A 13968-nucleotide genomic window follows, 5' to 3' on the forward strand; every position below is an offset into this window, starting at 1 on the left:
GGGTACATCACATTTTTTATCACATAAAGTTTGATAGTGCAGACTTTATGCAGCTTTAGTACATACTCCTGTGAAATAAAAGGCAATATATTTGTTAATACTACGGCCAACCCCTATTAAAAAGACATTCTAATCATACTTTGTTTGATTCTGAAGGTGTCCCCTTAATAGGGGTTCTTTAGCCTACAAAAGTTGAACTGATTGTAGATTGTGGCTTTACAATTGCAAAATACACAATGAAATAGTGCTTAATAATGTTCAGAACAAAATGAACTCAGTTGATATTAAGTGTATTAGCTGACCTATAATCAGCCACATAGATTGATAAACCTGACTTTATACTCCCTGCTAGTTTGGTTCACAATACCTACTGCACATGGTTGTACTAATGAACAAGTCAGCTGCTTAGAGCAGTTTACATTTTTTCTGTCATAAGATAGAACTGTACTTAGTACTACAAACAGTAGCTGTGTAAATGAAATCAAAACAGTTGATTAAAGATAATTTCTGTCATTTGATGTTGTAATTGTTGAGTTGTACTTCACATTTTCTGCAGAGACCGTCAGCTTTTGAGCGATTGAGCAAGGCAAGGAGTAGTTTTGATGGCCTAGATTCAAACAGCGCATTCTCAAGATTTGGGCGTGATTCAAAGAGGCAGTCAATGACCGGAACTGCCATCAATAAGTTTATCAGTACACAACAAACTAGTCAGGTAAGTGTTATTGCAGTTAAAATACAGGTTATTACGTTTACTACATTTTAGGGTAAACACATGAGGAGAATTTGAATTTAACATCCACCTTATATGTTTTATCAATCAAAATGTGTGTACATTCTTTTATTTTTTAGTTAATTGTTAATAGTTCATTGTTAGTCATGTTTTCTCCTAATCAGTCTTAAACCCTGGAAAAGTGCACATATAGCTACCTAAATAGCATTCACAATATTAAGGAGCTACTATCAGCTATAAATAAATAGATAGCTATGTCATAGCATGGCAAAATTCTGAATATCAGATCTCATAACATCATCAATAGCATTGAAAACCATCCATGCACTCGAAAAGTGATTAGTTTTCAGTTTTGGTGAAACCATTTTTTAAAATGAGGTTTTAAGTTTGTAGGAGAATATGTTCTAGGAAATACCATTTCAAACTTCCTAATAATGCTAATAATCACATTTCAACATGAAATGACGTGGTACCCAATACAACGCATGATGCATTTTAATTGAATGTACAGTGGGTTAATATGCCCAAGGCTACAAGTAATGGGGAATTGATCCTGTCACTGGTTATAATCATAATCGTAAGATTCCAACTAATTTAGCCCAGTTACGTCAGCCTATTTAGTTTACCATCAGTAGTGTGGTCTTTCCTTTTAAACTCCGATTTCCTTTTTGAGCTATAATAATAAAATTGGACCTATAAAAGGGTTTTAACCACATGGAGTGAGGACAACAATGTAGTAGATATATACCAAAATGTCCAACTGCAAACATACAGTATACATAGCGAGTAGAAGATCTCCATTGGGCATAGGTTTTAACACTACGACCAACCCTTACTCAAGGGACACCCTTATTAAGCGGACATTTTGTTTGTATACCCATGATACATCTTTCATTCCTTATCTTTATTCCGACAAGATAAAGAACATACCTTGTAAGAAAATGTTTTTGACAAGCCTGACCAGTGACCGACTGTTGGGTTGGGTTGGAGAGGGGAGATTGGCTATGAAGGAATGCTAATTTGCCATCTTCCATTACACTTCAATTATGCTAAATACTGTATTGTGGAGGAAGGTGTGATGAGGATGAGGTGACCGGCTTAAATCTGTTTCACTAAGTCAAGTTATTTTCCATTCAGCTTAATTTTTCACTTAGCATCTAAGCTCAGGAAGCTTTTTTTAATGTCCTTGTACTTTTTCGATATATCTCCACCCGCTCTTACAGTAACTTGGTGGCACCTACCCTTAAGCTTTTAGTACGGTATTCTTAATGGACATACCATATGAATATTGTATTTAAAAACAAGATGTTTTTAAAATGATGTTAAACACCTCGACTGCCCGGGAGTGTGTATAAAGTATGTCACATGAGCCACTGATGAGTATCTTGAGATGATCTGATTTTAACATAAGACTGCAAAGTTAGAATGTTGTTGAACTTTGTGCAGTTATAGTTTGTCTTATTGTACAGCATTTATATAGCACTCCCTCAAGTTTTAAGGTGTAAGAACTTTTATATTTGCCACACAAATACTGTAGCGCACTTTAATTCATTGACACAAGAACAAGACAAAGTAAAAATATTCATTTAATTTATTTTAGAGTGACGATCGAACAGAGCCAGTTGGAGAAAGCTCCAAGTCCAGTTCTTCAGCTGTCGAGATGGAAACAGAGGTCATTAACATTCACAACGATGGTTCACCACTTGGTGTCCACATAGTTCCATTTGTGGAGAACGCTGATGGCACGTAAGTCGGTTACTGGGAAGTCACTCATGTGTTTATTGTTTTAGGTTGGATGTACAAATTCTAACATAATCTATATATTCCTGGTGGTATCAGAAACATGGTGGTATCATGAATTAGTTTTTATTCTAGTTGCTGCCAATCAGATCAACAGCCTCGGGCGAATATAAAGCCTAAAAACCCTCAACAAAATTTGTGATTCTTTTGAAAAACTGGTTTGGTTTGCTAAAATGAAAATAGAGCGTAAAATACAGGGTAACTGCAAATTGCTCATGCATGCAATGCACAACAAATTTTGGGATCTATGGACAATTTGAATACATGTTGTTGAGCTGTTTGGCAGAATCTAGTAAATATAGTTATAGTGAGGTAGAACCATATATTGACAGAGCTTCAATATTCTTGTGTACAATATGTGTAACATTTTAAATTGTTTATTACATTTTCATGGTACTAATTGACAGTTTTGTACAATATTATATGCTTAAAATTTAATTTTTATGGGCCTATCTCAAAGCCTATCTAGACACAACAGTACACCTTGTTGAACTCGCAATATATGACTTTGCCAAAAAATGTTGATCATTTTAGCATTTTAAAGTTTTTAGTTGGTACTATACTTCATATATTATTGAAATAGTGGAGTTTAGTGTAGCATGATTCTAGAAAATATAAAATAACATTATTAATTAAGTTTCACATTCATAGTAGTAGTATCACATTTTTTACCCATAGCTTCGGTATGTTAACACTTATTAGCATAGATACAGTACCCATGCAAATCCTATCCTGGTAATTATTAGAAATACTGCCAGTTCTGGACACTCTTTATGTTATGAACCCATTAAAAAATATTCTACTGTGGTTGATGCATTAACTCTTGCCATGATGATGTTATACCTGCCAACTTTTTCACTGTCCAATGCGCGAGACAAAATAAATTGATTTCAAAACAATGGTTTTTTCTGGACATTTTTTAAGGATGCGCGAGAAATAGCTACGTATGCATGAGACCTAAAAAATCGACCCTCGCACGTTTTCGCTTATTTTGTGTGAGAGTTGACAGGTATAGGATGTATGTTTTTACTACGGCAGTAGAATAATAATTACATAAAACCTTCTTTGTCACTAATAACGGATATGATAAGGACTAACATTATCGCTTTAGTGCCTTTGGTATGGTTGTGTATGACATAGATCAAAGTGGTCGGGCAGCAAGGGATGGCCGACTGCGGCCGGGTGACCACATCATTGCGATCGATGCCTATCCCATCTATGATGAAAGTTTTGACAGGTGAGATATCGGAATTGACCAAAAAACACAAATTTAATTTCACCACAAAATATTTTTTTTTTCCATTAAATTATTTACCACTACTACACCTTTTTGTCAACTTTGGCGCCAAAACTGCATCGCTTTTTAAACGTACAAGACAAAAATAATACAACAATATGATTTTTATTGCCATTTACTTTGCCTTGCTTGAACAAAATTTTCTTTGGTATAAAGTTTATAGTATTTATCTGGTTATGCATATATATATACTGCACATATTTATTTTACTAACCAAATTTATTATTATTGTTATGATATTATGTTTTATTAGTATTATTTAACATATAATAGAATATATTATGCTAACATATTATATAGCAAATTAATATAACTACATATTATTTCTTAACCATTTAATTACTGTTACTTATATAATAGTTTGTAGTTATAGTAGAACCCCTATTAGGGGACACTTTGTTGGGTCGTAATGTGAGGTGACATACACTAGTGAGAGATAACTAGTTTATGTGAGAATGGGCGGTATAAACTGTGTGAGATTTGTACTTGACACTTGTGTATAGATATCTGTGTGTAAGATACACTAGTGCGAGATAACTAGCTTATGTGAGAATGGACGGTATAAACTGTGTGAGATTTTTACTTGACACATGTATAGGGTGCCATTAAGATATCTGTGTGTAAGATACACTAGTGTGAGATAACTGGCTTATGTGAGAATGGACGGTATAAACTGTGTGAGATTTGTACTTGGATATGTCTTAAAATTTACTTATTTTACTATAATTCTCCTACTTCAAATCAGCGCCCAAGAATTAATGAAAGAAGCGATGAAGGTTTCATCGGTTGCTTTGAAAATCGAAAGAGAAAAGTTTGATGAAGAAGAGGAAGATAAGGAACCAATGACCAATGGTATCGATGTGACACCAGAGGTTCCCATCAGAGCGCCCTCAACTACACTTTCAACAGATCCTGCTTCACCAACAAGAGTGAAGAATATTATTGCACCAACAAACACACGAAGGATTGGAAGAAAACTATACATTCAATTAATGAAAGGTATTTTTCATAGAGTTATTATGTATTACTAGAGGGATAATTAGGAGATAGAGAAGTGATGCAAACACAGTTAAGAACTCTTAAATATGGCTGAATTTAAAATAATAATAAAATGGCTTTTATAAATTAATTATAATTATTGAAATGAATAATTTTTTAGGTAAATGTCTTAAATTAGATCTTTACATTTATTTATTTTATTTTTGTATTCATGGCTACAAACTAGCATATCGTTGGCAGATTGAAAATGCAGCCATATTTGATGGTCTCTCTCTGTGGATTATTTTTTTAAGTTGTGTTGGAGTTGACTCTAGTGGTATTTTCAATGATACTTTACGTTTGTCTAATGACACTGCACTGGCATTAAAAGCAGATTCCTGAACTCTCCCTTCCATTTGCCATTCTTCATTCTTCATCTTGCATCTAAAATATGGATTTAAAGATAATTTATTTCAGATTATAACATATTGAGATAGAATTGACATAACTGTCTGGAGACTCTTTGTTAGCATATCTGTATTACACAGTTATACTGTTTACTTTCTCCCTGTCTGTCTCTAACTTAGTCCAGTAGCATACCATTGTTGGTAGTCGTCCTATCAATGAATGGGTGCCCCATCTATTTGAACTGTTTTGATATGTCACAGCTAGGTTTTACCAGGTCCAAAGTTGAAAACATTTATTGAAATAGACACAGTAACAAGCTATCACAATCAATGACATTCTTCAAAAAGTAAACATGTAATAGACAACTAGGTAAATGTGAACATATTCATGCATGGTGCAGTAGTCAATACAGTCAGTGAATAGGTTTAACTTTGTTGTGTGTTGTTCAAGTATTGGATGTACTTTTGAAACAAATCTGAGGTTTATTGGTGATACACCAGAGGATACAGAGGTATAAGATAGTTAACCAATCACATTTTTGTCGGATATTGCGTAAGTCTGATATGATGTTGATCAGCTTAGGGCCTGTTAAGACCATAGGATTTATGATTTCATATTGTACGTGGCGTACAACTCCATAGGTCTGTATGCCTTTTTGTTGATTACGAAAGCTCACAGTACAAGTTTAGTATACGTAGCTCACGCCACAATAGCCATGCATCACGATTTTGATCTCCAACCAATCAAACTTATCCTTGCATACTGGATGGTCACCCCAATCTGTGACACTTCAGTTTTTAATGTTACTTAACGAAAACATGTTGCTGTTACGACACTAATTATAATGTGACATCGCTTTAAAATATGAAAATATAACTCCATAGATCTGAACATACCCTTAAATCCATGATATCCACGCTTATAACACTAGTGCGTGTGAACACAACTATATATAGATACTAAATAAACAGTTGAGATTTATTCTAAGTGTTTCTCCTTCTGTTCCATAATACTGTGACCTCTGATCACTGCATGTATTTCCTCTGATGTCATTACCATGTTGAATATGTTATGTTTAATATTTTCTTCAAGGACCTCAAGGCCTTGGTTTTAGTGTAACCACGAGGGATAATATCGGTGCTGGTACAAACCCTATTTATATTAAGAACATTTTACCAAAAGGTGCTGCTATTGCTGACGGACGACTGAAGGCTGGTGATCGTCTTTTAGAGGTTAGAACAAAATATTGGTTTATATATTACATTAATTTTAGTGAGAACAATTACATTCTAATTAAAATTGCTGTTAACAAATTAAATGACACTGTTCACATTTTAAGACATTATAATTGCACTTTGCACATATTTATGAATGCTTTACTATCATAAATTCTGCATGATTTCTTTAAAATGTAAATTTAATATATTTTACAATTCTGATAATACTTACCATAGGCTGATGGGAGTTTGGAAAGGTGTGGTTGTGTGGGTTCCCGGTCTGTCCGTATTTTGATAGGTGAACAAATTATTTTCTGGGAACACCTTTTCCACCCCTGCTTCATCATAAATTAATTGTTAATATACTTTACAGGTTAATGGTATCGAAATGACTGGTAAAACGCAGATGGAAGCAGTAACTATATTACGTAGTGTTAAGCTTGGGGGAGTTGTCAACCTGGTAGTCTCACGACAAGAGTCTTCTCCCAATAAGTTCCTTCCAAGAGTAAGTTATTTTCTTATTGAATCCTAGGCCTGAGTACCTTATTAACCCCTAGGCCTGATTACCTTATTTACCCCTAGGCCTAAGTACGTTATTAACCCCTAGGCCCAAATACCTTATTTACCCCTAGGCCTGATTACCTTATTTACCCCTATGACTGAGTACGTTATTTACGCCTAGACCTGAGTACCTTATTTATCCCTAGGCCTGAATACCTTATTTACCCCTATTACTGAGTGCCTCATTTACTAAGTCATGGTAGCTAATTTACCCCCAGCTTAGGCCTGAGTATTTACACTTTGCAGAAAATAGTAAAGAATTATGTTGTCCACATGTTTGGAAATGACAATAACAAATCTTGAATATAAACTACTGCAGTAAATATTATTTTAATCTAAATCATTTATCTGTATCTATACATAAAACAAAATCTTTCATAAGCAGAAACTGGAAAACTGCAGTGTATCAAATATGCTTCTCAACCTTGAGAGACAGATCCTGTAGATATAGGGGTATTATGACAATGAATTCCACCTTACCTAATTTATGTGGAAATTACCTGCAGAAAAATGTGATTGAAGAAGACAAAAGTACTAATGTTAGAATTGTATTTCTTTAGCCCATTGAAGAAGTCAACAGTGTGGATGAAACACTGCCCAAGAATAAGCAGATACTGAACCTAGACATAGAATTGAACGACACTGGCTCAGCAGGCCTGGGAGTGAGCGTAAAAGGCAAGACAGCTGGTACAGGCAGTAATGGAGAGACTAAGGATCTAGGTATATTCATCAAGTCTGTTATACATGGTGGAGCTGCTTCAAAGGTACGGTGGTTAAAAGTGACCAAAGTTTATGCAATACCCTAATTTGTGTTTTGTCTAGTGTCACAATTTTATCATGGCAAAAAGTAAAATATAACTGTTCTACCCTGTGGCCACATTTTGAGCACTGCATTGTTTTGTGGGCCTAGCCTTGGAAATCTGAATAAAAGTTTCATAATTGTTTTCTTTTTCTTTCAGGATGGGAGACTGAGGCCCAACGATCAATTACTGTGTATTAACGCTGTATCGCTTCTGAACAAGTCCAACAGCGAAGCTATGGAGACATTACGCAAAGCAATGTGCGCACAACAGCTTCCAAATTCAAAGATCAGGTTAATAATTGCACGCCGTGTGGACTCTTTAAATGACAGTGGTAACGAATCATCGTTAAATAAATCAAAATCTATTGAATCTTTGAACGCGGATCATCCAGTTGATTACCCTGTTAGAGAAGTTGGCGTAGACGCCCCAATTAGTCCTCCGATATCTACACGACGGGTAGAAGTTACTCAAGAAAGAGAGATAACTAATCGCACCCCATCAGTACCACCTCAACACGTGCTTCCAAATAAATATGTGCCTAGTCGTACACAGTCTTATCAAATCGCAACACAATCACCACCGCCCTCTAAGTATGGTGGCATGCCACCAAGTACACATAGTAAATTGGTGGAGGAAGCGCCTACTATCACCGGCAGGAACGGAGAAGTTTTTCTAATAGAGGACTACGACTTAGATTCAGTAAGTGTTTGATAATACATTGTTGGTATCATTTTAAAAATCAATGTATTTTTCCCTAAAACATAAATAAAATAAAACCACTTTTTAGTTATAATTTTTTAACGAAATGAAAAAGATGGGGTTTTGAGTTTGCAATATTCTACAACAAAGTCCAAGACAATCTTATTTAACATATTCATAGTAAGCTAAGTAGATCAGAGTATTAAATCTCCTTTTGTTTACATTTAATCTGGCTGCAACATTAGCCTTTATAATTCATCATTTACAGACAGCTACAACTACATGCTAAATACTTATTTTCTAAACTTATTAAAAGAAATGTGTTTTTTTTTTATTTTAGCAGAGGTATCGTTCAAGTGTAATGCCTGAGAGCCAAAGCCAGCAACATAGTCAAGAACCCCCACCTAGGTCCCCTTCACCCCCACAGTGGGTGCTTGACTGGGCTAAGGGGCAGTCTAGTGCCGATGATCATGACCGAGAAGAGTGAGTTATATTTAATAATTTTAAAATGTTCAACTGCCTTGAAAAGCTTATTAAAAATTACAGACTTAGAATAATAAAGTTGAACACCTCCTTTGGGACACGTCTTTTCAGGAACACCCTTATTGAGGAGACTCTTTCCCACTAAACGAACAAGAAGCAACCTATGTCTGAACACTATGGCCAACCCTTTGTAGGACATCCATATTAAGGGAACACTTTTTAAATTGGGTTCTACTTTATATATCTCTAGATATATTCTTGAGTAAATTATTGCAAATTTCAGATGAATCTTCTCTTTCTCTTCTAAGAACAAGACTTACATTTCCTTGAATATTCTTCCATAATAAGAACATTTTTAGATAACCTGTTCCTTATTTATGATAATCTCCCAGAGTATTCACAATGTCTGTTCTTACATGCTCTAATATTAAATAATATCTTATTTTGTTTTCAGAGATAGAAGTCCTGGCTTAACTGATTTCAACAGAGACAGCTTCGCCCGTAGAAGTTTCTCGGAAAGAAAACATGGTGGATCCTTGGACGCTCAACAGGTTAGTAAACATGTTTGATTTTGCATAATAATGATTACTATTTTAATATATGTAAATTTATTCATATATTATCTGAAATTCATTTATGTACTTGGGCTTTAAACTGAGTGCAACTTTTTTCCTAACGTAGATAGTGATAGTTATTATTTGGTAATTGCATCTGAAAACTGGAAATTTTCATAATTTGTATTTTCAGCTCAACTGGTACAACAAAACAAGATCGGCAAGCAAAGAGAGAAAAACCAAGGATACATATGAAGGTAGGGTCATCACAATTTTGTTAACATTAGTTTTAATTTGACTAAAGCACCGTCAACACTATCAAACTATATGTTTACAACATTCTTTTATCAAACTGGTTTGATAGTGTAGTTTATGATTTTGTGTCCACAAATTTTGTACAATTTAGATATAGTAGGTTTACAGGCTCGGATCCAGCATTGTGTATATTAGGGGTGCATTTCATACCAAAAGCACAGGAGGGGTGGTACGGGCCTGATGCCTCTGGTTTTTGATTTTACGAAATAAAAAGGTGTGATTAGTCTAAGCTATCAGATTAAAATTTTAATAAATATACACAAAAACCAAAACAGTATTCCAGAAGACCGTTGTACAGTAGTATAACAACTGTAATGTCCTCAACTTTTTATTTCTTTTTTAAAACTAACCAGACTTGCTAATACTAGTATCTGTTTGCTGCCCTCTATTATATTACTTGTTCCATCTGTAGTCAGCAAAGCATCTCGTACTATTGTATTCAAATGTGTTGTGTACTCGTGGGTAATTTCATACAAATTCATCCAGTTTTTAAAGATCAACATCCTGCGATATGTCACGCTGATCAAGTTGTGTGTATAATCATTAAAACGAGTTTATGTGCTGGAATTTTTAATTCTATTCGTGCTATTATATTAAGGTCACAAACATCAGTCAGAATTTTGTATTGAGGAATATCGACCAATGAAATGTGGTTTTACTACATTGTGTGCGTTTTTATGATTAACGTCACTGTTGTACATTAATGTTCGTAATTCAATCATCATTATCAGACCTTTTTCAGTTCAGTAACCTGTTGTAATAGTTTGAACGTGTGGAATTTACGGTTGTAAATCAATATTTGATGTATAAAACATTGGATTGTTTGCGTTCGAGATGCACCAGTTGGATTTTTCTGGTAGTTTTTACCAAAACGCAATGCTAAACAACTTTTTAATTTTTTATTGAAAGTTATATGTGCTTTTCAGCATTCAATTCTTGTTTTTTTCGTAAGGTCACGACGCCATTTGCAATTACTCATTTGTGGTAGTGAGAGATATTGATGAATTAAAACATATCCTATTGTTCGATGGCTGTTTTACTACACCTTTTGTGCTTTTGTAATTAAAGTCGCTGTCACTTCGTTCATATTTTATTGGAGATGAAATAATTTTGATCCAAATTTTCTATTCGTTTGTACTGCTCTGCTATTATTAGTTCAACCTAAAAATTGCTTTTCTGTACACAGAAAGAAAAAAATCAATAATTGATCTCTTATGTTTCATTGTTTTTTTCTTCTGATTTGAATATTATCCACAGTTCCATGATATTTGTATTTCATTTTATATTTATATTAGCCATTCAATTTATAAGAATATTTAAAATTTTAATTCTCTTTAAGAATTAAATTTAAAATATAATTGAAACCATTAATTTATTAAAACTTTTTTTAAATATTTTTTCTTTGTTTAATATTAAAGTTTAAATAAACAATTTAATTGATAATGACAATGATATTTTGAGTTAATTTCCTTTTGAAATATTTGTATATTAAAAAAGAAATAGAAATTTGTTTTTTCTAATACTATTAAATACTATTTTAAAAATTTATTTTCTGTTTATTGTTAAAATAAACTACTACATACAAAATAAAAAAATCTAAAAATAAAGAGATAAATAACGAATACAAAATTAATCATTGTTTCACATTTTATTATTTTTATTTAATTAATTGTAAAACCAAAAAGGACAGCCTTCCCCTCCTCCCAACCTTCCTCCGAGCTTATTTATACATATATTTAATAAAAATTGTCAATCTTCTTTCCAAAAATATATTCTATCACCAATGATAATGTAATTAAATAATGATAAAAACACAATAAATATGAAGGTCGAGTATAATAACATTTCTAACTATATTGATTATTAACAATAATAATACATTATAGGTATAGTTCATAAATCTTAATTATCAACCGTTAATATTACAATGAATAAATAAATGTTAAATGTTTAAAATTTGATAGCATTTTGTTACACCGTGCATATTTTATTGATTGTCGGTGAGTTTGATTACAAGCGCACGATGATGAATCTTTCTATTCATGCAATTATTAATCGATGATCGTTGCATTGCCATCGTATTGTGCGCAATTGTTTAATTTAATAAATGAGTTAAAACGAAACAGATATGATCATCGTACAGCACTGTATTCTACGTACTGCATTGTATTCAAAGGTGATGTTGCTAGAAATGACAGTAAACCAAGTCAAATATCAGACGTTGTTCTTTTTTTTATGACGTTGTTTGTGGAACGTTTTAAAAACCTATAGACAAATATGTCAAGCTTATTTGAAAAACGGATAGTTTGAGGGTCAACAAACGCTTTATTTGCCAGTAATACCGTACATAATAATGAGCATGTTTATTAAAGAACTTGAACGTAAAAACTTGTAGACAAACAAAGTGAATTGGATCTAGATAGTGTTGAATCTTGTAGGAAAGTTTAATCTTGACGATATTGAAATGTCAGATTTGACAAAGTTGACACGTGTCATTGTTGGAAAAAAATGAAACAATTCATTGATGCAAATAAGTCAACAGTACAAACTGTAACAATTTGCATTTGGGGACAATGTAAAGAGGATATTTACAGAATGTATATGTTGCAGTTTTTTCAAGAATTCTTACCAATTATTTTGATTGTTGATGGTAAAAGTTACATTATGTTTTTCCAGATAAAACTCTTTATGTGAACAAAGAAACAACACATAGGAATGTCCATCTTACAAAACGATTGCGTTTTTTCCCGAATACTAAACTATTATTATTAATATTTAGTATTCAGACGCACATTCGAGACTATACTACAGAAGTTTTTCCAAACTTCTAAATATACGACAACAAATTTGACTGCAATATTGCGCTGTATGAGATCCCAAAGTAATGCGACATTTATTACGACTTGAAAGATTGCCTTCACTTTCTTATTTTAATCAAGTAATTTTGATGATACCTTCGCAAAAACGGATTTATCCACGTATTATATCGTCGCAGTTGGGACATCATTATGTGACAATAGCAACAAATGTCAATAAACCCGCTGTGCAATGCATTCAGTTATGGAATATTCAGAATTTCAGTAGGTTCATTATAAAAGTACTTTTTTTTCATCCATGTTTAAATGTTACTCTGGATCTATCATTTTAGGATTATTTAATTAGATGTAAATGCATTATTATTATTTGTTTTGAGGAAATTCAGATTAGGTTTACGAACTAAAGACAGCCACAGTAAATAGTTCTCGTAATCATGTCCATTGTATGTACAGAACATAAGACCTTCTTTGTGTCCTGTCTGAAGGATGAGGCAATGAGATAAAAGCGTCTTGCCTAAGGATTGCAATATAGTACTAAGAAGACATGCCTCGACCCATGTCTCTCACAAGTTTGTCCAATTCTACCATTTTACCATAAAGTTTTTTTAGTATTCATCTCTAACTTCTTGTATTGCTGATAAACTTTATTTTTCCACTAGGTCAATTTTTAGCTTGAAAATGTTGGTTCGTATGCATATTCATTCTTCATCAGGCAACATTCTTTCTACAACAAATTCCTTTCTGAGATGTGAAAAAACCTGTAACCAATCAGAGCTCAGTGAATCAATTCTTTTAGAATGCCACTATCTTGCCATTATTTTCAACCACCCTATTAACTTTTTGCTATTCAATTCTGTAATGATTGTTTATTAGTTTCATGGAAAATCAAATTCCAACTTCAAAGCCGTATTTTTCATGCACAGTCATCATAACCATTCATTATTGTATTGATCATGATGTGCAACAATGTGTTTCTTTATGCTGAGAGACAAGATGCCGAGTTGTAATTAATGTCAAATCGATTTTCGTTTTGTGTGTTTAATAATAAATCATATAAAATTAAAAAGATACCACAATGCATGTTATTGTTAATGCACAATATTTGTGCTCTAAAGGGTTTATACAGTTGAATAGATTAGCAAGCATGTCTGTCTTTGAGTTTTGCATACCATTTCAAAATTCATGCTTTTTATTAGGCTACTGTGTGTAACATTTTTTTTTTAAATCATTACTTTTTTTTTGCTAGGTTTTTGTCATTTTTATTTTTAAACAGCTTATTACCGGTGAATGAACTAGACTATGACTTG

At 33.1% G+C, this 13968-nt stretch overlaps 1 protein-coding gene across 6 annotated transcripts in view; it reads left to right on the forward strand.

Moving 5' to 3' along the window:
* LOC144839825 (partitioning defective 3 homolog) overlaps window positions 1-13968 on the forward strand; it is a 71983-nt gene that overhangs the window by 42762 nt on the left and 15253 nt on the right. For 4 of the 6 annotated variants that reach the window (XM_078695343.1, XM_078695345.1, XM_078695348.1 and 1 more), the window contains 11 exons: window positions 557-712; window positions 2331-2476; window positions 3642-3767; window positions 4573-4826; window positions 6306-6445; window positions 6804-6935; window positions 7552-7755; window positions 7951-8493; window positions 8834-8976; window positions 9431-9527; window positions 9724-9787. In XM_078695343.1, the coding sequence (XP_078551469.1) occupies window positions 557-712; window positions 2331-2476; window positions 3642-3767; window positions 4573-4826; window positions 6306-6445; window positions 6804-6935; window positions 7552-7755; window positions 7951-8493; window positions 8834-8976; window positions 9431-9527; window positions 9724-9787 (2005 nt within the window). The remainder of the gene's footprint in view (window positions 1-556; window positions 713-2330; window positions 2477-3641; window positions 3768-4572; window positions 4827-6305; window positions 6446-6803; window positions 6936-7551; window positions 7756-7950; window positions 8494-8833; window positions 8977-9430; window positions 9528-9723; window positions 9788-13968) is intronic. The other 2 variants (XM_078695344.1, XM_078695346.1) reach the window with 2 other exon arrangements.

Source organism: Antedon bifida, chromosome 4 (genome assembly GCF_963402885.1).
Source record: "Antedon bifida chromosome 4, ecAntBifi1.1, whole genome shotgun sequence".
Classification (NCBI taxonomy): Eukaryota; Metazoa; Echinodermata; class Crinoidea; order Comatulida; family Antedonidae; genus Antedon; species Antedon bifida.